Source organism: Syngnathoides biaculeatus, chromosome 10, assembly GCF_019802595.1.
Source record: "Syngnathoides biaculeatus isolate LvHL_M chromosome 10, ASM1980259v1, whole genome shotgun sequence".
NCBI classification, from domain to species: domain Eukaryota; kingdom Metazoa; phylum Chordata; class Actinopteri; order Syngnathiformes; family Syngnathidae; genus Syngnathoides; species Syngnathoides biaculeatus.
Window position 1 is genome coordinate 23,611,092 of NC_084649.1, and position 26,084 is coordinate 23,637,175.

The window sequence follows — 26,084 nt, forward strand, 5'->3', positions numbered from 1 at the left end:
GCAAGACGATGACCTCAGATGTCTAGAAGCTGCCGTGACGCGGGCTTAAGGGAATGTTAACAACTACGTTTTTTTTTTTTTTTTTTTTGCCATCTCACTCTCTCCCCGCGCTAGTCATCCACGACCGTGGTGAATTCCAGACATTCTGCCCAGACGCCTCTCGCTCGGTGGGAAAGCCTTCAAATTTCCACGGCCTTATCGAGAGGGCCCGGCTACATGTGTCGTTTCGGCTCCACGCGGTTGTCTAGACTTTCCCAGTAGCATCGCCAGTCTTTTCCATAACGTCGGCGGGGTGGCGGCCAGTTCAAGCGATGTAATAAGTCACACGTGTTCGTAATAACGCCGCTCGTTTCGCAGCAGAAGAAATTCTCTGTTGAGCTCTTACGGAGGTGGGAGCAAAGATACCGCAAGGATGAAAAATGATAGCCTGTTTTGAAGGGACGGGCCTGTCTCATCCCAATCAGCCACTGCTCACCTCGTTCCTTATAGAGCTCGTGCACCTATGTCATCAAATCACGTCACTGGCTGGAAGTGACGGTGAAGCAAAGTATTCTTTAATGCTAAGTCGGTTGGAGAGGGCACTAAAATACGTCTTCTAGCACGACGCCCAGAGTTTTGTCCAATACCGTTAAACATTTACAAGGTGATACGTGGAAAAATGAGAGACACTTGGCATCGAGGATCCATATTTAATGGTGAAGTCGATGTTTTCGCCGATAAGAAATTGGACTGTTAATTGGCGTCCGCTTGTCTTTGACAACTGGATCTACACATGGATCTGGCGAGTAAGTCGTCGAGATTTAAACAGAAGAGCGTAGGAAAGTCTGGACGCATACAAATACTTCATGGCTGGATCTGTTCTCAATCCAGAATAAATCCCACATAGATTTTTTTGTCAATACAAATACCAATATTTAAATAAATGACCCCTGTTTTTTACACAAACTCGCATTCATTAACTATGATTGGAAAAAAAAAAAAGGCAGCGAGTCGACTCCTCCGTACACGGAAGCTAAAGTTAAACTTTGGTAAACCTCTCCGTGAAAGATTTTTTTTTTTTTAAATATGCATTGTTCTCAAATGAGTCCAATGCATATTTGGAAAAAAAAAAAATAAACCACTGGGATAGGCTTCAGCCCCCGTACACGGAAGCGTGTTGCGGCCACAGGTTAAACCTCTCTGTGCTCTTTTAGACCGGCAATATGGTGCCGTGAAAATGGTGACGTCACGTGCATGAAGCTCTATACTGCAGGGTGTTGCCAACGCCTTCTTTAGCAAGAAAAAGTTAAGGGACAACTACGTTTTTTTTTTTGTTTTGGTAGATTCACATCATCATGAAACTGTACAATAACTGTGTGTAAATAATTAAATAAAATAACACACATCTATAATAATTGTATTTTGGATGTACAGTATTTCGGGTAGTTGTATGCATGTGAAAAATCTGATTAAAAACAGCTTTGGGAATTCCTGGAAACAACTTTTAGTTTTAGTTTGTGGGTGGATTCCCAGCAAAAATCCATCAGGAACTCCCTTTGGGTTTATTGCGAAATGTAAACAGGAAGCGACCGTCAGACGAACATCCTCGGGAAAAAAGGGTTCATTTAAATCATATCGGTTACGATGGTGAGAAATGACGTATTGGTGCATTGTTCTTTTATTTGGTGGCGGGGGTGGGGGGGGCTAAGTATTAAAACTGGCTAAGCTAATTATGCTGAGTCGACTTTTACTCCGAGCATTGTCGTCCCTTTCCTTTTCAACATCGAAAGATTTATAGCCGCGAAAATTTCACTTCCCTTGTGGCCGTTGCACATTTTTCCAGCATTAAACACTCGGACGCTTTCATCCCTGCCGTCGCGCAATTTTACGCGCCGTGTGGGTTCAGATCAGAAGTGTCTGTGGGTGTGTGTGTGTGTTTTGGAGTATTAAAAAATGTCACCTGTCTTCTTTTTTTGCTTTGGGGCTGTGCTGACATGTTGCTCACCTGCGTTTTTCGGGCCCCGACAGGTGTGTCGAGCGCCTACACACATGCACACACACGCACACGCGCACACACATACAATCAGCCGTGCAGCTCTCGCTGCTGCAATGCACTCTGGGTAGTAAAACCAATTAATAAAGTTCCTCGTGCTTGAGGGAAGCATGTATCACAATTTAGTTTTTGTTGTTGTTGTAATAAAAGGTGTGCAAGGTCAAGAACTAGCGCCTGTGCAGGGCCGTAGTGATGACGACGCAGGCCGTGTGCTTCCCTCGTCATCCCCTCGCTGAGATGTTCGGAATGTTTTCAGTCACTGCGGAGCAGTATGCTAGCAATTTCGGATTACCTCAATGTTATGAGAGAGAGAGAGAGAGAGATGGTGGGGGGGTGGGTAAGAGGGCAGAGGCACTCGGGTGGGGAGGAGACGGTAGCCGCGAGCGGTGGGGGCGTGAAAGGAGATTACCTTTTTGCTGACTATTTTAGCGTGGAAGTGGAAAATTCCAGCGGCGGCGCGGTTGAAAAAAAGAAGGCGAAAGGGGGCGCGGCTTGTGAGGAAAGCTGAGAGGGAAGCCGGCGGGGTTTGGGTGGGGGGTGGGGGGGGGGAGGTTAACAGAAAGACACGGAAGCAGGCCCCCGCGTGTATGTGTGTGTACTCCTGCTGTGCACCACCCCACCCCTCGCGCTCTCTCACACACACCCGCAAAAAACCACGCACGCGCTCAGCAACAGTGCGTTCTGATGAAAATGACTCATAGAACCAGTCCTACTGGCTCATTGTTCTGACAGCACCAGGTGAATCATTCACGATTATCTCCTTGTACTGTTTGTGCTCTTCGAATGATGTACATGCATCTTTTTCTTTTCTTTTTTGGGAGAGGATTCCCAAAGCTACCTCCGCCGAGGACATTGTGTTTTAATTGGAATTTTGTTTACCGGCTTGCTTAACTACCGAAACGAGTTGGGCTCCGCGGGCCAAGTAAAAACAGAAAAATGTTTGCGGCGTTTTTAATTTTTTTTTTTTTTATCAATTTGAGGTCACCGTTTTCACATTTCACGCTACAAAATCAGTGACTTTAAGCGTGTGTGTCACTGTGAATGTGGCGCCTGGCCGTTGCGTGCGAGTTAGCGGCCGGCTGTTCACGGGAAAATCGCTTGCCAGTTCGCAGTTGAGATATTCAACTTTCAATGGCAGCACGGTGGGGTAACTGGTTGGAGCGTTGGACTCACAGTTCTGAGGACCCGGGTTCAATCCCGGCACCGCCTGTGTGGAGTTTGTATGTTCTCCCCGCTCTTATGTGGGGTTTTATCCGGTCACTCCGGTTTCCTCCCACATCCCAAAATCATGCAGCATTAATTGGACACTCTAAATTGCCCCAAGGTGTGTTTGTGAGGGTGACTGCTGTCTGTCTTTGTGTACTGCGATTGGCTGGCGACCAGTTCAGTGTGTGCCCCGCCTCCTACCTGATTATAGCTGGGATTGGCTCCGGCACTCCTCGGACCCTTGTGACGCTTTATTCAACTTTTAGTTAATGGTTTACACTGTACAATACATCAATCATTTGTAGGTGCCACAATTATGCCGGTTAAGGCCTCATGTTTTCTAAATGAAGCTCTGCAACTCACTTCAACAGGTAGCTCCTTTGTTGCCACCAAATGGGCTGCAAAAACTATCAAGTGAAGCCCACATAAAGTCCGCACAAAATTAGAAAGGACGTGCAAACTCCACGGAGGAAGCCTGCAGCCAATATTTGAATGATGAGACAGATGTGAATTTGAGCAATTCTAAAATTCAACAATTTGTCATTATTATTATTTTTTTTCCTCCTATGGGCGTGCAATTGAACATTTGTGCAACTCGTGGCAAAAGTTTGCGGTTTGGACGCAGATTAGCCAGAAGAGATTGAGGGTGACAGTTGGCGTCGTTCTCCCTCTGCCGCCCTCCGCCGGGACGGTCGGCGGCAGGTGTTGCCGTCAGCTCGGTGCCGGGTCACACGGTGGTGTCGGTTTGGGCCGGGGGGGGCGTCCGCCTCCTCTGCGACCAGGTGGCAGTTGTTGGCAGAGACAGTGACGGCTTTGTGTTAGCCTCCAAGAGTTACAGCATCAGCTGCCCCTTTGGCCCCCTCGCCCTCTTCCCCACCGCCCTCAACCGTCGACCTTCCACCCCAGCAGCCCCGTGGCCCTCACCCCGACCGTAACCCCTGATGTAACCCCCCCGGCCCGCTAAAAGTGCGTGTTTGTGTGCGGCTCACCGAGCTCCGGCTGTGTTTGCAGGCCCGGGCCAATCAAACTGGCTCGCACAGATGTGTCAGGCTCGGAGGAATGCGAGGAATGCGGAGGCGCCGGAGAGGGCGTGTCCATCCTTTTTGGCCCCCGGGCGGAAAAGGGGGGAGGAGTGGGGGGCGGCGCTCGCAGGGTATCGGGCAGGCAGTCCCGTACTTTTATGGTCACTGCGAGACGCGGGGCCCTCTGGAGGCCGTGTGCTAAAAAAGTGGGTGAACAAAGACGACCCCGTTTCCCGTCACGATGTGTCTGCGGGGGCGGCATTTTCGACAATGACTTAACATCACATTCCAGATCCAACGATACCTCTTTGTACAAAGACTTTTATTTAAGTGTTGTGCCTTAGAATTGGGATGAAAATGTTTTATTTTAGTCAAATATGGTTCAAAAACACAAATAATCTTAGAAAAATACTTTTATTGTTATTACTTTTTATTACTATCACTTTGGCTTTGCAAGTATTTCCTATCTGTCATGTTCTGTTCAGATTGTTTCAATATATAGATTATAAAAAAAAAGATTTCCATTAAACGTCCAATTTAAATAGATTAATTATTAATTTGCATATTTTATATTCCCACGTTTGGATCCATGCATGTTCTGATTTTGAAAACCTGAAAATGGTTGTGGGCAATCGATCCCGGTCTCGTGTTTTGAGGTTTTGCCGGGCTTCAGAGCGTTTTCGGATTTCAAACAGTGCTGAAGGCACTCTCGGGAATAACCGCGTGAGACTTAAATTCAAAACATGTCGGAAAATCAGGCGAATTGTGTTTCCCCGAGTCTAAACTGATATCCACAAATGTCTTGCTTTGCTTAAAACGCTAGAACAATTTGTCGTCTTTCGTGGAGGATGAAGGACATCTGAATGTAAAAACATTTTGAGTGGCTGAATTCAGACGAATGTGGAGTTATAAAAATATGTGCGCTATAATCTTGCTGCCAGGAAAAATGTTCCACTGAATTTTGTGTTGTCAGTTTTGCCAACGTGACAATTTGTGCTTCATTTGTCCTCTTAACTCAACCAGTTAGTTATTTACCGTAATTCCCGGCCTAGAGAGCACACCTGGTTATAAGCCTCACCGAGTGGATTTTTAAAGGAAATACCATTTGGTACATACGTACGCCGCAGCTGTGTAAAAGCCACAAGTGCCCACATTGAAACACGAGATATTTACAAAGAGAGACTGTACGCAGAAAGAGTTTAATGCTAGGTAGCGCTGTGCTAAAGCTAGCGCTAACACTAACAGGCGGCCGGTTCAAATAAAACTTACCGGTAAACATCACTGACACACGCCAGTAACACAGCAGCAACACGCTAGCACAGCGTTAACAGGGCCGGTAAATTACGGGAGTTCTTTGGCCACTCTGGAGTTGAATGATACGTCATAATTTGTTCATAAAAGTTGATTTATTGCTGATCAATTTGTCTCCCCCGGACCTCTCCATGTCCAAAACGATCGCAACATCCAGCGTGCCAGAAAATACAAAAAGAGAGATTAGTCAGACTCTTTGGAGCCCCAAGTATTTCCCTAGCAGACTGGTGTCAAACTCAAGGCCCAGGGGCCAGATCAGGCCCGCCACGTGGTTTTATGTGGCCCGTGAAGATAAATCATGTGTACCAACTCTATGATTTTTGTTGCAATGTGTACCAAAATTTCAAATTGTCATATCAGAAATGATAACGCTGAGATATTTCAAGCATTTTTGTGTTACTAAACTATAATAGTTACCCTGGATTATTGGTTCTAAAACAAGTTCATAAATTTTATAGGTAAACATGATGGGAGGCGATGAAAGATTTTTTATGGTTTCATAGTCATAATGGCCCTCTCAGGGGCAGCGGGACAAAAGTGAGTTTGACACCCCTGCCCTAGCGGATCAATCACTTTTAACACACCCCACGCCACATGGTAATCACTCGGGATAATCGTCCACATTCGACACTGCCGGCTCGGAAGGGGTGAAAAATGCTCAAATTTATCTCGGTTGTCGGTACGCCAGGACCCTGCTTTCAGTGACTCCACGTGTGCCAGTTTCTGCCGTCCAAGCCCCTCTCGAAACTGCTCAAACCCAAGTTTGCACGACTTGGGATGAAGCACAACTCCGAGCCAACATAATCGTGTCTTCAGCAAGTCGCATGCAGTAGAAACATGAGGGAAACCACACGTGCCCGAAATAGACGCGCAAACAGTTTGTGCAGAATGTCTCGTGTGGATGTGATGTCCGTTCTGTCCTCCCTGTCGGTATTTAGGCCGCAGACCGTCGAGGAGAGAACCTGCTCGGTGACGTCCGCTTTTAAAGACCTTTTTTGCTTCCCAAGTGGGGGAACAGAGGTGTTATTGTGGCCTGCGACCCCGTGACAAAGTGTTTGCTCCGCCGTCTGTACTGGGAAAGGTCAAAGCGTTTCTTGACATGCATTTTTTTTTTTAAAGTAACAAAAGCGCCACCCTCTGTCCGATGTCGGTTATTGTCACATGTTTTTTTTTTTTTTTCAATCGATGTTGACGAGTTTGCGTTTGTCTGCACGCAGGTCGTAATGAATTGATAGCGCGCTACATCAAACTGAGGACGGGGAAAACTCGCACAAGGAAGCAGGTAAATAGTCACAAGTCTTCTTTGGGTGTTTTCTATGAATTGACACAATGACACGAAACACCAGCATAGATGAAATTCAAAACGAATAACATCATAATCTAACATTATTCTCATATTTTTTTTTAGTATATTGACATCTCAAAAAAGGAGAATTTGGTTGAAAAATCCAAATTATTTCACTCCTGCAACTCAACACATACAGTGATGCCTGGAGATGCCATTTTCATTCCTTCCGTTAAATCATCTTTCCCGACTGAAATGAATGAAAATGTCATGAATTCGTTCCGGTGGCCTCACAGTTCTGAGGAACTGGGTTCAATCCCGGTCCACCTGTGTGGAGTTTGCATTTTCTCCCCGTGCCTGCGTGGGTTTTCTCCGGGTGCTCCGGTTTCCTCCCACATCCCAAAAAACATGCCACATTAATTGGACGCTCTAAATTGCCCCTAGGTGTGATTGTGCGTGCGACTGTTGGTCTCTATGTGCCCTGCGATTGGCTGGCAACCAGTTCAGGGTGTACCGCGCCTCCTGCCCGTTGATAGCTGGGATAGGCTCCAGCACTTCCCACCACACTAGTGAGGCTAAGCAGCAAAGAAAATGGATGGATGAATTTGTTCCAGACTCTCAAAAACACAAAACCCCTTTTGCATTGTTTTTAATAAGAAAATCTAATTATAGTGTAACATTTTACTTTAGGGCGGCACGGTGGCACAGCTGTAAAGTGTTGGCCTCACAGTACTGAGGTCCCGGGTTCAATCCTGGCTCGCCTGTGTGGAGTTTGCATGTTCTCCCCGTGCTTGCGTGGGTTTTCTCCGGGTGCTCCGGTTTCCTCCCACATCCCAAAACATGCCACATTAATTGGACGCTCTAAATTACCCCTAGGTGTGATTGTGAGTGCGATTTTTGTAAATAATAAAAATAGCACTATGTAACAGTGCACTTTATGAACATATAGAAATTATATAATCAAATGTAAATAACTTTTTGACAAGTTTTTTTTTTGGTGGGGAGTGGGGTTCAATTCAATGGACATTGTGCTGCTTCTTTCGGTGTGCGCACCATGGCCACCTGGGGGCAGTACAATTGAGACAAAGGGATTTACATGCTCACAATTGCTCAGTAAGCCACACTATCAGTCATTCTTCGCAGAGGATAAAGAACACTGTATATCCTGTTGCTATTCATTCGCCCGTCTATGGTGTTTTTCACTGTTTGTCATTAAGCTAAATGGGCTGCGATGTCAATTTACGTGGTTGTTTTGCAATTCTAAATTCTGAATTTCATTTGACAGTAAACTGTTCACCATCTGCCAAACTGCTTCTCGCTTTGAAATGAGCTCAGTTGGGTCCTCTAATCATGCAAACGACATCTCATATTTCATGGCGCCCTTGTACCTTGCAGATTCATTTTCTGTATTAAATAGGAACATACTTTTCAAAAGGCACATTCCCAGCTAATTTGTGTTTTGAAAAGATCGATTTGACTGTTTCTACTTTGTAATATTCAGGCTGTCAGCCGCATTTGTTGACAGAAAATGTGTCTCATGGTGTTTCTAATGGAGTACTATGTACAAGTAATATGCAGTACTATGTACTAGTAATATGATTCCATTTGTTTTGCATGAGCTGTGTGTGTAATATATATATATATATCTATGTATATATATATATATATATATATATATGTGTACATATATATATTTATATATGTATGTGTGTGTGTGTGCGTGCAAATACAGTGGAAACTCTGAGATGGGACACACAAAAGTGCAGCTAATTGTCAAGTTAATGTTTTAAAATTTTCATTCTGACATTAAAACATTTTGATGTCGGATAGGGTTACTAGTGACCACTGCGTGCACTTGGTAGGCGAATCTCTTTGAATGAATCCTCGACACCCCTGAGTTTGATGTGAAGCGTACGTTCTGTTCTTTTGGTCGATTTCAGCTGGCACGTCGCCTCCACGGTTTTGAGGTTCTGTGTGCGAAAGTGGCTTCCTCCAACATTTGGGGAAAAACACGCATGCTATGTTCGTTGAAGACGCTAAATTGGCCGTAGGTGTGAACGCGAGCGGTTCTTCGTCTATATGTTCCTCTGCAATCGTGTGGGTGCGGCTCGCTTCTCTTGCCACAAGCTATCTGGGATCGTTTCCAACTCACCTGCGACCCCGACGAGAACAAAAGCAGAAAAGCCAGCATAACGCTTTCTTGCTTCAGAGTCATTACCATTTTTCCATTCTCTGGTCGTCCACGCACGCTCTGCCTCATTGAAAAGTGATTTGCAAAACTGAAAAAAAATGTTCTCCGAGGGTTGTCTCTTCCATTTAAACGAGCGTTATCTCGTTATTATTACGCGAGTCGCTGTTGCCAGTTGTTTTTCTCGTTTTATGATGGACTCACACTGAGGTAGCATATTTGTACCGGAAGCCATCATCTATGCTGTCGCTGTACGTTAAAGGGAAATTCCGGTGGTTTGATTCAACAATGTTTATCCTCATCTGATGGAGAAATAGCAGTATCGGTATCGGCATCGGCATCGGAAAGGTGCTGGAATACTTCCTTACAGATTTTAACTGTGGCTGTAAATGTTGAATATTCGGATGGTTCTTCGGGGGGAATGACGCCGAGTCTGATAACTCGGAGGTCTACGCGCAAAATAAGTGCGTAAACAAAAGGCCCCCGGCAGCCGCCGATGGTTCTTTGGACTGGAATGACGCGGAGTCTGATGAGTGAGCTCCGACGGCGGGCCGCAAGCCGAGCTTTGACATCCGGGGAGGCCGTTAGCCGAGCTTCAGCCCCGTCGGAGGCCTTTAGCCTAGCTACGGCGTCTGGGACTAACGACCTCCGCCGCCTGGAAGATCGGATGGGGATAAATCCGAGAAGTCAGCGCTGGGCATAACGGTGTCCCATGTAATCAAGCCTTTGGTGTGGCACCTCATATGTCATATCCGCGCACCTAGGTCACGTGACTCGCCAAGATGGCGCCGCCCCTGAAAATTCGTAGTTGTCGATAAAAATCTTCACAAAACACAATTAAATGCGAGAGGATTAACGTTACATTGTCAAGATACAGTACATATGACATGACCTATTGGATACATTGTTGATCCAAACCACCCGAATTTCCCTTTAAATATAGGTGCGTTTCTTTCGGCTTGTCCCGTTAGGGGTCGCCACAGCGTGACATCTCAGATGAACGCTCACATTTGTTTGACGAGCGGATATTCGTGCGATAGCCGCACGTCACTGCTGTTGACAAGGTACATCCAATGTGTCCGTTTACGCCACACTCGCATTGGCCGATTTATGAGATTTATGTGGCAGACCTGATTTCATTCAACCTCTGCCATGACGGATAACCCAAATGTTCCGCTCAAGAGTAAAAAAAGGGAATTGTCCTATTTGAACGATGTGGTATACTGTAGATAAAGCAGTTCCTGCCTCAGATGCCGACCGGGCTGAATCTGGTAAGATCTCGCCTCGGCAATACTTTCGACTCCCCCGACTTCAGAGGTTCCACTGTACCGATTGAGGTTGTGCTTCCGTGTGTGTGCGCGTGCATGCATCCTAATGCATGTTGTGTTTTTTGTGCTCAAAAACTCTCTCACACCCCCTTAGGTGTCTAGTCACATACAGGTGTTAGCACGGAAGAAAGTTCGCGAATACCAGGCGGGTATCAAGGTAGGTGATGGCGACCTGCCCCGCCTCTCTGGCGACACTGACTGGGCGTCTCTTTCCTCTTTTGGTTACGGCTTCTCTCTTCCCTTCTTCTTCTTCTTCTTCTTGTCTTCTCTCTCCTTTGCCTCCTTCCTTCCCTCTTTGGCTATTCTTCTGTGCAGGTTTCTAGCCACTTGCAGGTTCTCGCCCGGAGAAAATCTCGCGAGATCCAGTCAAAGCTAAAGGTATGCGCTTCACGGCGGGCTCAACCGGGGCTGGACCAGTTGGCTTGGCTTTGCACTAACCACTTCGCTAGGATCCTAGCGTTAGGTGAATCCGACGCAAGCTTTGGCCGACAAAATAATGTTTTGAGTTGAACTAATTCCTGCTTTATTGAGGAATATTGGACAAAAGAAAATGGTCTTGCATGCCGTGGTTAGACAAGAAGCGCTTTTTAACACCTCCCTGTAACTATTTTTTAAATTTGTTCCATTCCTAAAGTGACAGCAGAACCGGAACTTCTACAAGAAGTCGTAATGGGTCAAAGTTTCACGCAAATGGATCATGTCGTGGGTCAGCTGGTCTGGCCGCGCGCGTAGTGTTATTTCCGGGTTTTGTCAGGGGGCGTTCAAGTACCGATTTTCGTTCGAAAACGGAAGCGGAAGCAAAAAAAAAAACGCAATTTTCGTTCGAGAACCGATTTGTTCCAGAACGGGGACATTCGAGAACCGATGCTTTAACTGTATTGTCAGCACGATCCCTGGTCATGCACAATGTTTGTCAAAAAGTTGTCAACTGCACCCCGGGCCACTAGATGGCGATGGCACAATGCACAAGCAGCTTTTTGTCTCGGGCGAAACAAAGTTGAAGTATTTGACTTTGCGTAAGCAAGTAATGCTTGTGCTCCGAAGTAATCCATATTTCTATGCAAGTTAGACTGTGCACCAAAGGTGTCCATCACAAGGCCCGGGGGGGCAGATCCGGCCCGCCGCATGATTTTATGTGGCCCGCAAAGGCAAATCATATGTATCAATTTTCATTACTTTTGTTAAAATCTGTTTCAAAATTTCAAATTGTCATATCATAAATGATAACGTTGAGATATTACAAGCATTTGTGTGTCACCAAACAATAGTTAAAAGAAAAAACATTAATCTCCATTTGTGATTCCAAAACGAGTTCATAAATTTCATATGTAAATTTGATAAAAATTCTTATGGTTTCACAATCATAACCGCCCTCCGAGGGGAACCGTAAGTAAAATGTGATCCGTGACAAAAATGTTTGACACCCCTGCTGTACGCAGTCACTAACTTAAGCGAACACAGTAGAAGTTGGAATAACGGTAAATGATATTATTTAAAAAAACAAAAAGCAAACAAACACCTAGACCGTGAATATAATACATTATAAACGTTAAAATGTTGTAAAAAGACCATCTCCTCCATAAAAATATGGTTTTCTGGACTGCTTGCCCACCCAATCAAATAAATCTCTTGTGGGCTGCCTAAAAAAAAAAAAAACAAAACAAAACAAAACAATTTTTCAATTTGTCATTGTTGCTATAACGTACCTAATACCAACAACACTAATACTGATAGGTGATCGAGTGCTGCGTTCAGGAATGGAAAAAAAACGCGATGCTTTTCGTGTCTTCGCAAGCGCTTGCCTCTGTCTCGTTCCAAGCTACTTTTCCCGTGTCGTCACGGTAGCCGAAGACGTAGGCCTTGTCACAACACGCAGTAGAGGGGGCGTGGCGAGCGTTGGCTGATTTGCATGAGAGCGGATAACCCCATTGAGTTCTTGGCTCTCGGTTCTGAGTTTTAAGCTGCAGAGAAAAGGCATAACATAGGCTGCCTTAACGAAAGCGACTGCAACACGCGCCGCAACGAGGAGCCCGTGAGAAGCTTTTGCCTTTCACGCTTGTGCAGCATGCTCTTCAACCTCTGAGACTTGTCTACGTTCCCTCTCCTCTGACCCCTCTAGCTCCTCTTGTTCATGTTTGTAATGTCCTGTTTGTAAAGATACACACAAAAATTCTTCCTCTGGTCTCTCTCCTCAGTTTTTCATTTGTCAACCCCTAAAATAAAATCACATTCACACAGCCGATACATGACAGTAATCTATTACTTACTTGCAAGTAATACAGCAGTGCTCGCAAATGTGTAGACTACTTTGACATCTAGATTTTTACTGTAAAGTATTTAATACTATGTATGATTTGAAAAATAACAGAAGAAAAATAAGGCCATCAAAATGAAAATGAACATGTTGAACATGCAACATTGTTTCTTTGGTAAACCAAAAATGTTCATATGTTCATTTCCCTTGCAGCATATTCAAACGTACACCACATTTTTATGTATATTATGTCCGATCTACATTTTACAGGTTTGTGTGGGGAGGGGTTTCGTCACACCAAGATATCATTAATTCCTTAACTTAGCTTTTGTTCCCATTTTGTGGCTTTTGACAGTAACAAGACGTGCACAAAATGTATGACAAATATTCTTAACTCTCCAAATATTGACCACTAATATTACATCATAAACCTGCATCAGCTTTTTACTTTATAGTTACATTATCCTAATCTGTTTTTCGACAATTCACATAAAAAAATCCCACTTTTATGCCATTTAGTGAAACAAAGCATTATAGTAAAATATTTTCAGAAATATATATATATATATATATATATATATATATATATACATATATATATATTTTTTCTAATTTTTTTATTTTGCAGTTTTATCATTTGCTGTGAAGACTCAAAGCAAATACCAACATTTATGCAATTTTTTTTTCTCCTTTGATGCAAAATATTGTAGTTCTCAAAGTGGATGGTTGTAATAATCGATGTAATGTATTGATTGTTCTGAATTCTGTGTTGAATCGATCAATCGCATCCGCTGGCAGTCGAAGCAAAATGGTGTGTGCTACAAAATAACTCCCAGCCTTTCCATAAATGAGTTAAAATAACGTTATTAATAAAAATAAATGGGCGGAACGGTGGATCAGCTGGTAAAGCGTTGGCCTCGCAGTTCTGAGGTCCCTGTGTTCAATCCCGGCCCCGCCTGTTTGGATTTTGCATGTTCTCCCCGAGCGTGCGTGGGTTTTCTCCGGGCACTCCGGGTTCCTCCCACATTCCCAAAACATGCAACATTAATTGGACACTCTAAATTGCCCCTAGGTTTGATTGTTTGCCCTGCTATTGCCTGGCAACCAGTTTATGGTGTTCCCCGCCTCCTGCCCGTTAACAACTGGGATAGGCTCCAGGACTCCCCGCAGACCTCGTGAGGATAAGCAGCAAAGATAATGGATGGATGCATTTTACTTGATGTAAGCATAGCGTAACGACACACGTAAATAAATTTTTTAGCTTCCATTTACTGGACATTGTGCTACTTCTGGTGTGGTTGAATTGAATGTAATCATTGCCACTAGCGTTTGGTTGTCAATGTTGATAACATTTGTGTTTTTTAGCAAAAGCGCAAATTTTGCTTTGGAGAAAATGTCACTGCACATTGCCAAACAAAACGTTTCACAAAAATGATATATACTGCAATAATGATAATGTCATCCTAATTTACACACAAATGTGCTGATTCAGTGTAATAGCGGTATATTCTGCCATCTTGTGGAAGAGCATTGAACTACACGTTCCTGTCAAAGATAGATGAAGAACGATTCATTATTTGGAGTAGATGATTCATATTTTTTTGCATTGAATTCAGTGAAATCGGTTAATTTCCCATGCCACACGAATGTATTCGACGACTTTTCACCTGTTTCCATCCGGCCCCCAAAACTCCTCCGACGGCTTCAGTGCAACGAACTAACGGTTCTTTTCTCCTTTTGTTTTGCTTTAGGCGATGAATTTGGTAAGTGAATCTCGCCCGTGCCGTACGCTACGCTTCCCCTACTCGCATCAACGGCATCGGCGCGCCTACCTTATGGCCCTCTGCTGGCATGGCACCCCCACCCGCCCACCCCACCCCACCCACGCCCCCCGCCCGCTATCACGTAACGACGCGTGGTTCTTCGGAACCGGCCTCGCTTTGAAACCTGCTGTGCGTCCTCGCTTGCTTCGCTGAGGTGCTGCTTTGTTGTTTTTTTGGGCTATCGACTTTTAAGGGACAAAAATGTCACGACATAAATAGCGTAACGCACCTACATAATAATAATAATAATAATTATCATAATAACAATCATCATAATAATATAACAACAAAATCATTTGAGCTAAAAATATTCAAACTCCAACACGAATCAACTAGTATCATTTTCTATGCTACTGTTCATGAGGCTGCTCTCCACAGCATCTTACTGCATCTTCCTTGTTTCCATGGTGACCGCGACAATGCTGCGTTTTTACTTTACGATCAAAGGCTGAAAAAGTGCTTTTTTAGCAACGCCTTCATTTTCTTTCGCAGCACTAACGCCAGTATACAACTGCTTTTAGAAAGTTGGGTACGCATACCGATTTTAAACCTCTTGCCCGATTCTTAAAATGTGACACACCCCACCTACGGCACGGGGGTGGGTGGGGGGTGGGCTGGGGGTGATATCGTGGTGTTCTTTTTGTGTTTACATTGTATGCATGGACCAACTCCATGCACCAAATCAACTCGATTGGTCCGTCCCTGACTTTTGATCGCGTTGCAAAATCCTCAAATCGGGCCCGATTGTCAGCACGTGTGTACCCCACTTTCAGAGTCCTCTGCAAATTCCGGCGCCCTCCTTGTGCTTGATTGGCCTCCTTCCACCCCCCCCCCCAACCCCCGTAGGATCAGGCGTCCAAAGACAAAGCCCTCCAGAACATGGCGACGCTGTCGTCGGCGCAGATCGTCTCTCCGAGCATGATCAAGAATCATCTCCCGCCGATGCCCCCCGCCCCCTACCAGCCAGGGAGAGTGAGACCACCCTTCACTTTTCCTGCTCCCCCCACCGCCCCCCCCCCACCCATTTTTTATTTTTACAACTTTAAAACCTTTTGTCATTCTCTAGTTCTGGCCCGCGCCGATTCCGGGACAACCTGGACCTTCTCAGGAGTAAGTAGAACCCCACTGCCTCTATAAATTTGGGGGCACGAAGGGTGGGGTTTTGGAGTGTGTGTGTGGAGTGTGTGTGTGTGTGGGGGTGGGGTGGGGGGGGCTTCAGGTGAATGACAGGAGACAAGTCATAAATCGGCGGCATTGCAAAGCATGTTTAACGCATGACGTTTTTGCACATCAGGCTGGTTCTAGATCTCAACCCGGGACGGACTCCTGGGCTTGGCCGCACCAGCCATGCGTAAGTTCGTCCTGAAGCGCCGAAGCACCGCTACTAACTTCTACACACTTTTTTTTTTTCCCTCTTGTATGCTGCCTTCACCAAATTGAATTTAAAATTTGATCAGTCCAAAAAAAAAAAAAAAAAAAAAAAAAAAAGCAACCAAACGAAAGGTTGGAAAGCTACGAAGCAGGTGGACTTACGCTTTGCTGGTGCAGCAACACGCGCTTACTTGGACACCCGACTGCTAAACCACAGTTAAAGCAGACATTTTGTTTTATTTTTCAAGTCAAAACAGTTTTTCTGGTATCCTAATAGTATTTCTATGACTTGCTTTCTTATAAACACTTCCGAAAATCAAGAATCACGCCATTATTTCCGTCTATCTGAAATTAGCCCGTTTCGAAGCCGCTGCTCAGCTCACCAGGACAGGCCACAGCGCTTTTGTTACCATGACGACTAGGGGTGGAGCTACAGGAACATGACCACGTGAATTCCTTGAGTGTGAAGAAAAAATTAATAAACAGGAAAGGCATTAATTATGTTATCCGTCATGGAGGCGACGCTTCATGCCCAAGCCGCCGATTACGGTACAACCTCGGTTCTCGACCGCAATCCGTTCCAGAAGCCACGCCGAGAACCGATTTGTACGAAAACCAAATCAACCGATGTTATTTCCGGGTTTTTTGGGGGGGTTCGTTCGAATTCACAACAACAAAGCGCGTCGTGGGTGGGTAAACTGGTTGAGCCGCGCACGTTATATTTCCGGGTTTCGGCGGCGTGGGAATTCGCGACAAAGCGCGTCGTAGGTCAGATGGTCCGGCCGCGAGCGTTCTGTTATGCCCGGGGTGTTCGAATACCGATTTTCGTTCGGAAACGGAAGAAAAAAAAATCTCGAAATTTTCGTTGAAAAACTGAACGGGGACCTTCGAGAAACGAGGCTGTACTCTATCTATAGTGAAGACTGAGCACTGCCGCGACTAGCAGGGAGAAAAAAAGACAAAAACGTGCGACTAGCAAAAACAATATGCAAAAATCAAAGATGCATCTGAGCAGTTTTCATCAGTTCATGCGACAAGCTACGTGTCAGCCTTGTTTTAGAAACTGATCAAGTCTGCTTGGGCAAAACGTCTTCTGAGACAACCAGAGCGTTCTCGTTGTCGTTAATTCAATGCCCTGTCGAGAAAAATTACTGGATGATTGAAAATATTTACAGGCATAATTGCTTATATTAGTAATTGAAATTAAAAATACTACAAGCTGAGATCGGCGGCACGGTTGCTCAGCTAGTAAAGCGTTCGCCTCACAGTTCTGAGGACCCGGGTTCAATCAATCCTGTGTGGAGCTTGCATATTCTCCCCGTGCCTGCGTGGGTTTTCTCCGGGTGAGCACTCCGGTTTCCTCCCACATCCCAAAAACATGCAACATTCATTGGAGACTCTAAATTGCCCCTAGGTGTGATTGTGAGTGCGACTGTTGTCTGTCTCCATGTGCCCTGCGATTGGCTGGCAACCAGTTCAGGGTGTACCCCGCCTCCTGCCCGTTGACAGCTGGGACAGGCTGCAGCAAACCCTGTGACCATTGTGAGGATAAGCGGCTAAGAAAATGGATGGCTTGACAACCTGAGATCCTAGAAGACTTACATTACCCTTATAAATAAATGTCTTGTCTAACCCTTTGGAAAAAAGGCACTGGGAGTTTATATTATGAGCTCTGAAAAATCTCTGACTTCCACTTACAACCCAGGCTAAACTGATTGACAAAAATCTCTCAGTTGAGTTCTATCACTTGAACAATTCCACCTTGACGTAATTAGCTAGGTTTTGGGGCCACCTTGTGGCATATTATGGTATTACAGACAGACAGAACAACAAAATGTAAATAGTGGAGGTGGGTTGTCAGCAGTTAGCTAAGGAAAGATTCCACAGGGGAAAAAAATGAATTACTCTTGGTACATTTCTGAATTGTGCAGCTCTGCTTAGCTTGTGACTTTGGCGTGATCGTATTTCCACGTAGTCTGACTGATGCTTGGAACTCGGCGATTTGGGCATGGATGATGCCAATTCGATTTAAAGGGACATGCGCATATTCCACATTCCCAAACATTCAGTTCACAAAAGATTTACTCAGTTCTGAACTTCATGCAATCCAAAGAAGCAACTTTTTGGACAGAAGAAATTAAAAATGCATTTTTCGATAACATGTCCTCCTTTATAGCATTCAAACATTTCAAACAAACTTGTTCTTTCCTGTCATGTTTGTCTGACTAAAGAATTTTTTTGTCTTCCAGTATCAAACCTTTTGCACAGCCCCCGTACCCGAGCCTATCAGGTCCTGTACCGCAGTCCATACCAAGTAAGTCTGACTTAGTAACTCTGGGATATGTGGCCAAATCCTCACTCTCTGCATTTGTTTTGTTTTTTTTTTTTTTTTTTCTGCCTTGCAGGTTACGAACCCCTGGCGCCGCCTCCGGCGCCCACAGCTACGGCGGTGCCAGTGTGGCAGGACCGGACCATCGCCTCCTCGAAGCTGCGTATGTTAGAGTACTCGGCCTTCATGGAAGTCCAGAGGGACCCTGACACTGTGAGTTCAAGAGACAAATTTTGAAGAGTGATACATCGTAGAGACAAACAGCCGCACTCACAATCACACCCAGGGGCAATTTAGAGGGTCCAATTCATGTTGCATGTTTTGGGATGTGGGAGGAAACCGGAGTACCCGGAGTAAACCCACACAGGCACGGGGGAGAACATGCAAACTCCACACAGGCGGGGCCGGGATTGAACCCGAGTCCTCAGAACTCTGAAGCCAACGCGTTCCAGCTGCGCCACCGTGCCACCATAAAAATTATAGACTGTTAATTGTAAGTTGATCAAATAATCACATAATGATTTCCCCCGCCGTGTCGAAGATTTTTGTCAATCAGGGACGAGCTAAGTTTAGCCTGGGTTGTAAACGGAAGTCAGAGATTTTTCAGAGCCCGTAAGATCCACTCCCAGTGCATTTTTTCCAAATAATCTGTAAGACATTTCTTTATAAGGGTAAATGTAAGTGTTCTAGGATCTCATCTTGTCCATCCATCCATTTTCTTAGCCGCTTATCCTCACAAGGGCCACAAGGTTTGCTGGAGCCTGTCCGAGCTGTCAACGGGGAAGAGGCGGGGTACACCCTGAACTGGTCGCCAGCCAATCGCAGGGCACATAGAGACAAACAACTGCACTCGCAATCAGACCTAGTGGCAATTTAGAGTGTCCTATTAATGTTGCACAGTTTTAAGATCTGTGAGGAAACCGGGGTACCCAGAGAAAACCCACGCAGGCACGGACGGGGGTAGAACATGCAAAATCCACACAGGCGGGGCCGGGATAGAACCCGGGTCTTCAGAACTGTGTGCTTTCCAGCTGCGCCACCATGCCGCCATAAAAATTATAGCTTGTTAATTGTAAACTGATCAAGATTGGCAGGAGCTGCTCGAGGGCACAGTTATTTCATAACTTTCACGTTTCCTCAATTATAGTGACCTTTCCTACTGTCTTTTAATTCACAAGATTTGAATGCAGGCCTGCGAGTTTAACTGCGTCCTTTCTTGTGCCTCCGTTTTGCAGTACAGCAAACACCTGTTTGTCCACATAGGACAGACCAACCCGTCCTACAACGACCCCCTCCTGGAGGCCGTGGATATCCGGCAGATCTACGACAAGTTCCCCGAGAAGAAGGGCGGCCTGAAGGAGCTTTACGAGAAAGGCCCCCAGAACGCCTTTTTCCTGGTTAAATTTTGGGTGCGCAATCAAGGTTTATTGCGAGAAACCGTGAACATGCATTGTTTTTCTCCATTTAAAAAACATTTTCAGGCGTCTTAATCACATCTGTGACACTTTTGTCAAAACCGCCCAAGTATAATAAATTAAAACACACTTTTAAGTACCGTAATTTTCAGCCTACAGAGCCCACCGGATTATACACCTCACACAGTACATTTGTAAAGGAAATACCATTTGATACATACATAAGCCGCACCTGTGTAAAAGCCGCAAGTGCCCACATTGAAACACGAGATATTTACAAAGAAAGATGGTACGCAGAAAGAGTTTTCAAAGTTTTAATACTTTAGCTTAGCTTAACATAGCAACAACACGGTAGCACAACAAGGCTAGTTAAAAAAAAAAAAAACAGTTAAAGAAAACATACCTAAATCACTGAGACGTGGTAGTAACACAGCAGAAACAAGCTCGCGCGATGCTAATGCTAGCACGGCGCTAACAGGGCCGGTTAAAAATAACATCCCGGTAAAAATCACTGAGACACTGCAGTAACACAGCAGCAACACGTGAGCACAGTGCTATTGCTAGCACAGCGCTAACAGGGCCAGTTAAAAAAAAAAAAAAAACATACTGGTAAAAATCACTGAGACATAGCACTAACACAGCACCAACACGCTAGTACAACGCTAAGGCAAGTGCAGCACTAACAGGGCCTGTTAAAAATTAAAAAAAAAACATACCGGTAATAAAAAAAACAGCCGCGGCAGCTACACAGTAGCAACACGGCAGCACAGCACTAACTGAGCCGGTTTAAAAAAAAAAAAAACATACCTAAATCACTGAGACCTGGCAGTAACACAACAACAACACGCTAGCACAGCGCTAACAGGGCCGGTTAAAAAAAAAAAAAAACATATCGGTAAAAATCACTGAGACACGGCAGTAACACAGCAGCAACACGCTAGCACGGCGCTAACAGGGCCGGTTAAAAAAAAAACATACCGGTAAAAGTCACTTCCTTGGCACATATATTCCACTGCTCTCACTCTTACCTTTTCCGCTCGAGTGCCCCCTTGCAGGCGTTAGGAAAAATGCACAAATTAACCATATCACCGCATAAGCCGCAGGGTTGAAAGTGTGTGAAAAAAGTCGGGGTTTATAGGCTGGAAATTGCGATATTATTTAAACTAAACTTTAGCCCATTTTGAGGGCGGCTCGATAACATTAATAGCGCGCACGTCCTTATCTCCCTTTTTACACTTTCTCGCCCTCCCCAGGCCGACCTGAACAGCAGCGGCATGCAGGACGGCCCCGGGTCTTTCTACGGAGTCACCAGCCAGTACAGCAGCGCCGAGAACATGACCATCACCGTTTCGACCAAAGTCTGCTCCTTCGGGAAGCAGGTGGTGGAGAAAGTCGAGGTAAGGTCGGCGCCTGGTGAGCGATTGCCTTTCCAAACCTTTCAAACTTTGTGTGAATTAGCGACAAGCGTGTTTCCTCTCCCGCCGTAGACCGAGTACGCCCGCCCGGAGGGGGGCAAGTGCGTTTACAGGATCCACCGCTCCCCCATGTGCGAGTACATGATCAACTTCATCCACAAGCTCAAGCACTTGCCCGAAAAGTACATGATGAACAGTGTTCTTGAAAACTTCACCATCCTGCAGGTACTCGCATCCATATGAGCATGATCATACCAGAAGATTTGTCAATACAGTAATCCCTCATTTTTCACCGTTAATTGGTACCAGACCCACCTGCAAAAAGTGAAAAACTGCGAAGTAGGGGTAATTGCTTCATTGGTCCATGTCGTCTTGCTTGCGATGCCGCATTAATACGAAGCGATCCGGCTTTTTTGGGGGGGGGGGGGGGGGGTCAGATCAGAAATCCGTGTTGCCCTGAATCCGCGATAGGTGATCCGCAAAGTAGAGAGGGATTACTGTACAGTAGATTCGTGGAAAAAAAACCACCAAGTACCGTAATTTCCCAAGTATAATGCATCCTGTATAATGTGCACCCCCAAAGTTGACCTAAAAAAAAAACAGGAAAACCCTTCTACCAATGAACAATGCGCACCACCAATTTGCTGCAATCCATAAACTCAAAATATTGGGAATTATCTGTATTTGTATTTTGCTAGGTTTGTACTTTTATTGTTTGTACTTGTATTGTTTTTCAAAAATCTGTCTGTACAACAATCATTAATAATTATTGTGCATGTGATGACTGGTGGAAAAGTACAGAGAAGGTCAGAAGTAGCTAGATTGTGTTTTTGTCGACCGAGAGAAAGCCTATGACAGAGTACCAAGAGAGGAACTGTGGTACTGCATGCGCAAGTCCAGTGTGGCGGAGAAATATGTTAGAATAGTACAGGACATGTATGAGGGCAGCGGAACAGCGGTGAGGTGTGCCGTTGGTGTGGCAGAAGAATTTAAGGTAAACATGGGACTGCATCAGGGATACGCGCTGAGCCCCTTCCTGTTTGCGGTAGTAATGGATAGACTGACAGATGAGGTTAGACTGGAATCCCCTTGGACCATAATGTGAAATTAAAGAATGCAGTGAAAGCAGGGAGCAGGCGGAGGAACAATTAGAAAGATGGAGGTGAGGAATGAATATTAGCCGAAGTAAAATATAATATATGTGCATGAATGTGAGGGGCGGAGGAGGAAGGAGTGAAGCTCCAGGGAGAAGAGATAGCGAGGGTGGACCACTTCAAATACTTGGGGTCAACAATACAGAGCAATGTTGAGTGTGGTAAGAAAGTGAAGAAACGGGTACAAGCAGTTGGCGGAAGGTGTCTGGTGTTCTATGTGATAGAAGAGACTCCGCTAGGATGAAGGGCAAAGTCTATAAAACAGTGGTGAGCCCGGACATGATGGACGGATTAGAGACGGTGACGCTGAAGAGACAACAGGAACAGAAGCCGAAAGGAAAAGAAGAAGAAGGGTGTCAGAAATCCGCGATGCACTGAATCTGCGATATGTGATCCGCGAAGTAGAGAGGGATTACTGTACTGCAGATTCGTGGAAAAAAATAGCACCAAGTATATGTTATCCGGGTTCCGACCTGACGTCGTTGCCTACATCTCTTTTTGCCGCCCCCCCCCCCTCCTGTCCCCCCACAGGTGGTAACGAACCGGGAGACCCAGGAGACGTTGCTGTGCATCGCGTTCGTGTTCGAGGTGTCCACCAGCGAGCACGGCGCCCAGTACCACGTCTACAGACTTGTGAAGGACTAAGCAAAAACAAAAACGGAAAAAAAAAAAAGTGAAAACACGCCGTCCCCCCCCCCTCTCTTCAACCGGGCAAAACCAGGAGCATCGAAGAAAAACAGACACAAAAAAAAAAAAATTGACGACAATCACACACACTCGCATTTGCAGACCAGTCCCTTGTGTTGAAACTCGCTTTAGATGAAGCGGAGGTACGCCAAAGGAGCTTGAGGGAACGAGAAGGTGTTGAGATGACTCAGAGCAAGGAAGAGAAGACGGAACTGGATCACAGAAGAAGAGGAAGCGGCGTCGTAGTAGGGAAGAAAAGTGCCTTTTTTTTCCTCCAAAGATATCCTTGCCTGCCACTTTGAATTGCCTTTTGTACTACCTCTTCTTTTTAATTTTTTTTTTTTTCAAATAACAGTTCATCATTCATTTGGAAATGAGCTTTTCACGACGACATTTCTCAGTGGAAAGACTTTCTGCCTTATTTTTGTGGTACTGCCCGTCTGTTTGAAATCTCGTTTTACGCAGGGTACACACACAGTCCCCCACAAGGATTTGTGGTAGTACATTTTGAACAGGTTTTATATTTATGGGGGCAAAAAAAATAATCACTCACTGCATCCCACACCACAGGATAATTTATTAGAGACTTCAAAAAAATCAAGCCCTTAGCGACTTTCATTGTAAAAGGAGAATGCAAAAAATTTGGTACAATTACCGTAATTTCCGGCCAATGAGCCGCTACTTTTTCACACGCTTTCAACCTTGCGGTTTATGCGGCGATGCGGCTAATTTGTGTGTTTTTTTTTCTAACGGCCGCGAGGGGGCACTCGAGCGGAAAAGGTAAGCGTGAGAACCGGTGGAATATATGTGCCGAGGAAGTGACTTTTACTGGTCTGGCCCTGTTAGCGTGTTACTGCCGTGTCTCTGTGATTTTTACCAGTATGTTTTTTTTTTTTTTTTTTTCAATCGGAGTGACGGTCTGAGCGCTCCCCCGTGCTGAACAGTCTCCTTGAGATTAATGTGCATGCGTTACGAGCAGGGGAACTCTGGGTACGTAGCAGACGCTTACTGGGAAATGTCCCGGTCTCATAGTTCCCCTTCTTCTACATAGAGGGAGCTAACATACGGTATAACCAAACCTTAAAACAAAAGTTGATAAAAAGATATGCACACATATGTATGTTCGTCGTGTTCGTCTCTGAGATGTCCATCACGACTATGAACACTTGGTAACAAGTTGTCGAATGGCACGTTGAATCATGGATGGGGATGGTTCAGATTTGCCAGAAGTTGACAAAATTATATTAATGCACATGCGCGTAAATCACAAGAAGATTTTTCAGCACCGGGAGAGCTCAGATTGTCACACCGGCCCTGTTAGCACGGCGGCGCTAGCTAGCGTTAGGACCGTGGCGCTGCTAGCGTTAGCGCGTGTGGCGGTGGCGCTAGCGTTGAACTCTCTGTGTACCGTCTTTCTTTGTAAATATCTCGTGTTTCAATGTGGGCACTTGCGGCTTTTACACGGCTGCGGCCTATGTATGTAGCAAACGGTATTTCCTTTACAAATATACTGGGTGAGGCTTATAACCAGGTGCGCTCTCTAGGCTGGGAATTACGGTATAAATATGTGTGTACCCTGCTTCAATCGGTGTTGACCACACACAAGGTATTGCGATCCTAAATATTGAACATGTTTAACATTTATGATTGTCAGATCAAGGAGGGGGGAAAACAAATCACTTGTAACACAGGCCACACCACAGGTTCATCGCTCAGGATAATCGTTTACTGACATCCGACAATCGGGCCTTTGCTGAGTCTGATCGGAAGGTGCGGGAATCCTCAAATTCAGCCCAATTGTTGGTGCGTACGAATTGGATTTCGTTCTGACGATAACACGAGGATTTGCCTTCATGATTACTGAAGAGGTTTTACATGCACAATTGTCACCCTGAAAATCAACTATTTTAACACACCCCACACCGGTGGATGAACGCTCAGGACAATCTTTTCAAGGCCGAGGAGGACAAAAAAAAAAATACAATTCTCCCTTAACACCACAGGATATTTTTTCGAAACATCGACAATCAGTTCTCTGTTGGCCTTCATCGAAAAGAGGAGACGACGTGATCGTATTTGACCCGATTATCAGCATGCGTGCACTCCGCTTTACAAACAAAAGCTTTTCTGACACTACAGATGCCTTTTACTGGTGAGCGTTTCACAAAAAGCCAGCTTCTGCCCCCCGTTGCCCCTCAACGACACCTTGTTACGTTGCTTTATGAGTGGGCTCGGTCGGCCGCCCTGTGGGGCGCCTTGACGTGCATGTGTGTTGCCCAAAGTGAATACTACATTGTCGTTGTACTGTGAGTCGAGTGGATTCTAAAGGAATACGTGTTACATAGGAGTACTTTTTATTTCGAGGAGAGTGGGGGGAGGGGGGGTCTTTTTTTTTGTGTGATCAAGTGACCCGGCACAGAGGGAGGAACGAGCGAATCAAAATCACTGTTTCTTTTGTTTAAGAAAGAAATTGCACGCTGTGAAGTCGTCCGTCTTCACTCGCGGTGCACGCAGAAGCTTCGGTTGTTCATATTTAATCCGCGTCCAACTCCGATTTTGTCTCTGCGCCGCGCGGAATGTCGATCATGGATTTATTTATAAGCTCGGAAAGCGTACGCTGTTAATAAGGCCGGAGTGGGGGGGTTCACATAATGATCGGTTTTGCGTTGATTTGGAGACAGGAAAGTGTACGTGCGTGCGTGAGGCTCACTGGACAATTTTTTCGCCATAAAATTGGACACATTTTGACAAAAGTGGCGGCCTGGCTTTGAATCTCGTATTCCGCGAACTAGACGAACACAACAATAATAATAATAATAACGCTCCTCGCTCAGTGTATCTTTTATACAGTTTTCTCACCATTACCAACATTTGTCCGCGTTTTGATTCTGTCGTGTTTTTGACTGTGAGTGTTTTGCCTCACTGAAAATAATGTGTGATTGTGTCGATATTGATAATTAATAATAAGATATCTTATGTGTCATATTCTGTATGGTGTGGGAAGGTGTTTTGTTGTTTTTTGTTTTGTTTTTGGTTTAAGGTGGTTGACTCCTGTATTTGCCACGATTGTGAATTGCAATTTTATACTTCCGAATAGAGGTTGGACTATGTAATCAAAACAATGTATCTAACAATAAAAGACACGTGGTGCCTTTGGGGGCCATTTTCCCCATGATTTGCCGTGTACTGTAATTGTATTTGACCGCGGATTTTCTTTGTTCAACATTGAGTAAGAATGCAATACTAAATACATAATTGACTTTT

At 45.1% G+C, this 26,084-nt stretch overlaps 1 protein-coding gene across 1 annotated transcript in view; it reads left to right on the plus strand.

Moving 5' to 3' along the window:
- Positions 1 to 24,847, plus strand: part of tead3b (TEA domain family member 3 b) — a 51,305-nt gene extending 26,458 nt beyond the window's left edge. The window contains exons 3-15 of the mRNA XM_061832333.1: positions 6,789 to 6,853; positions 10,467 to 10,529; positions 10,688 to 10,750; positions 14,378 to 14,389; positions 15,296 to 15,421; positions 15,516 to 15,559; positions 15,744 to 15,800; positions 18,070 to 18,134; positions 18,226 to 18,362; positions 19,385 to 19,558; positions 20,818 to 20,961; positions 21,052 to 21,204; positions 22,665 to 24,847. Of these exons, the coding sequence (XP_061688317.1) occupies positions 6,789 to 6,853; positions 10,467 to 10,529; positions 10,688 to 10,750; positions 14,378 to 14,389; positions 15,296 to 15,421; positions 15,516 to 15,559; positions 15,744 to 15,800; positions 18,070 to 18,134; positions 18,226 to 18,362; positions 19,385 to 19,558; positions 20,818 to 20,961; positions 21,052 to 21,204; positions 22,665 to 22,778 (1,217 nt within the window). The 3' untranslated portion in view covers positions 22,779 to 24,847. The remainder of the gene's footprint in view (positions 1 to 6,788; positions 6,854 to 10,466; positions 10,530 to 10,687; positions 10,751 to 14,377; positions 14,390 to 15,295; positions 15,422 to 15,515; positions 15,560 to 15,743; positions 15,801 to 18,069; positions 18,135 to 18,225; positions 18,363 to 19,384; positions 19,559 to 20,817; positions 20,962 to 21,051; positions 21,205 to 22,664) is intronic.
- Positions 24,848 to 26,084: the final 1,237 nt, after the last annotated feature.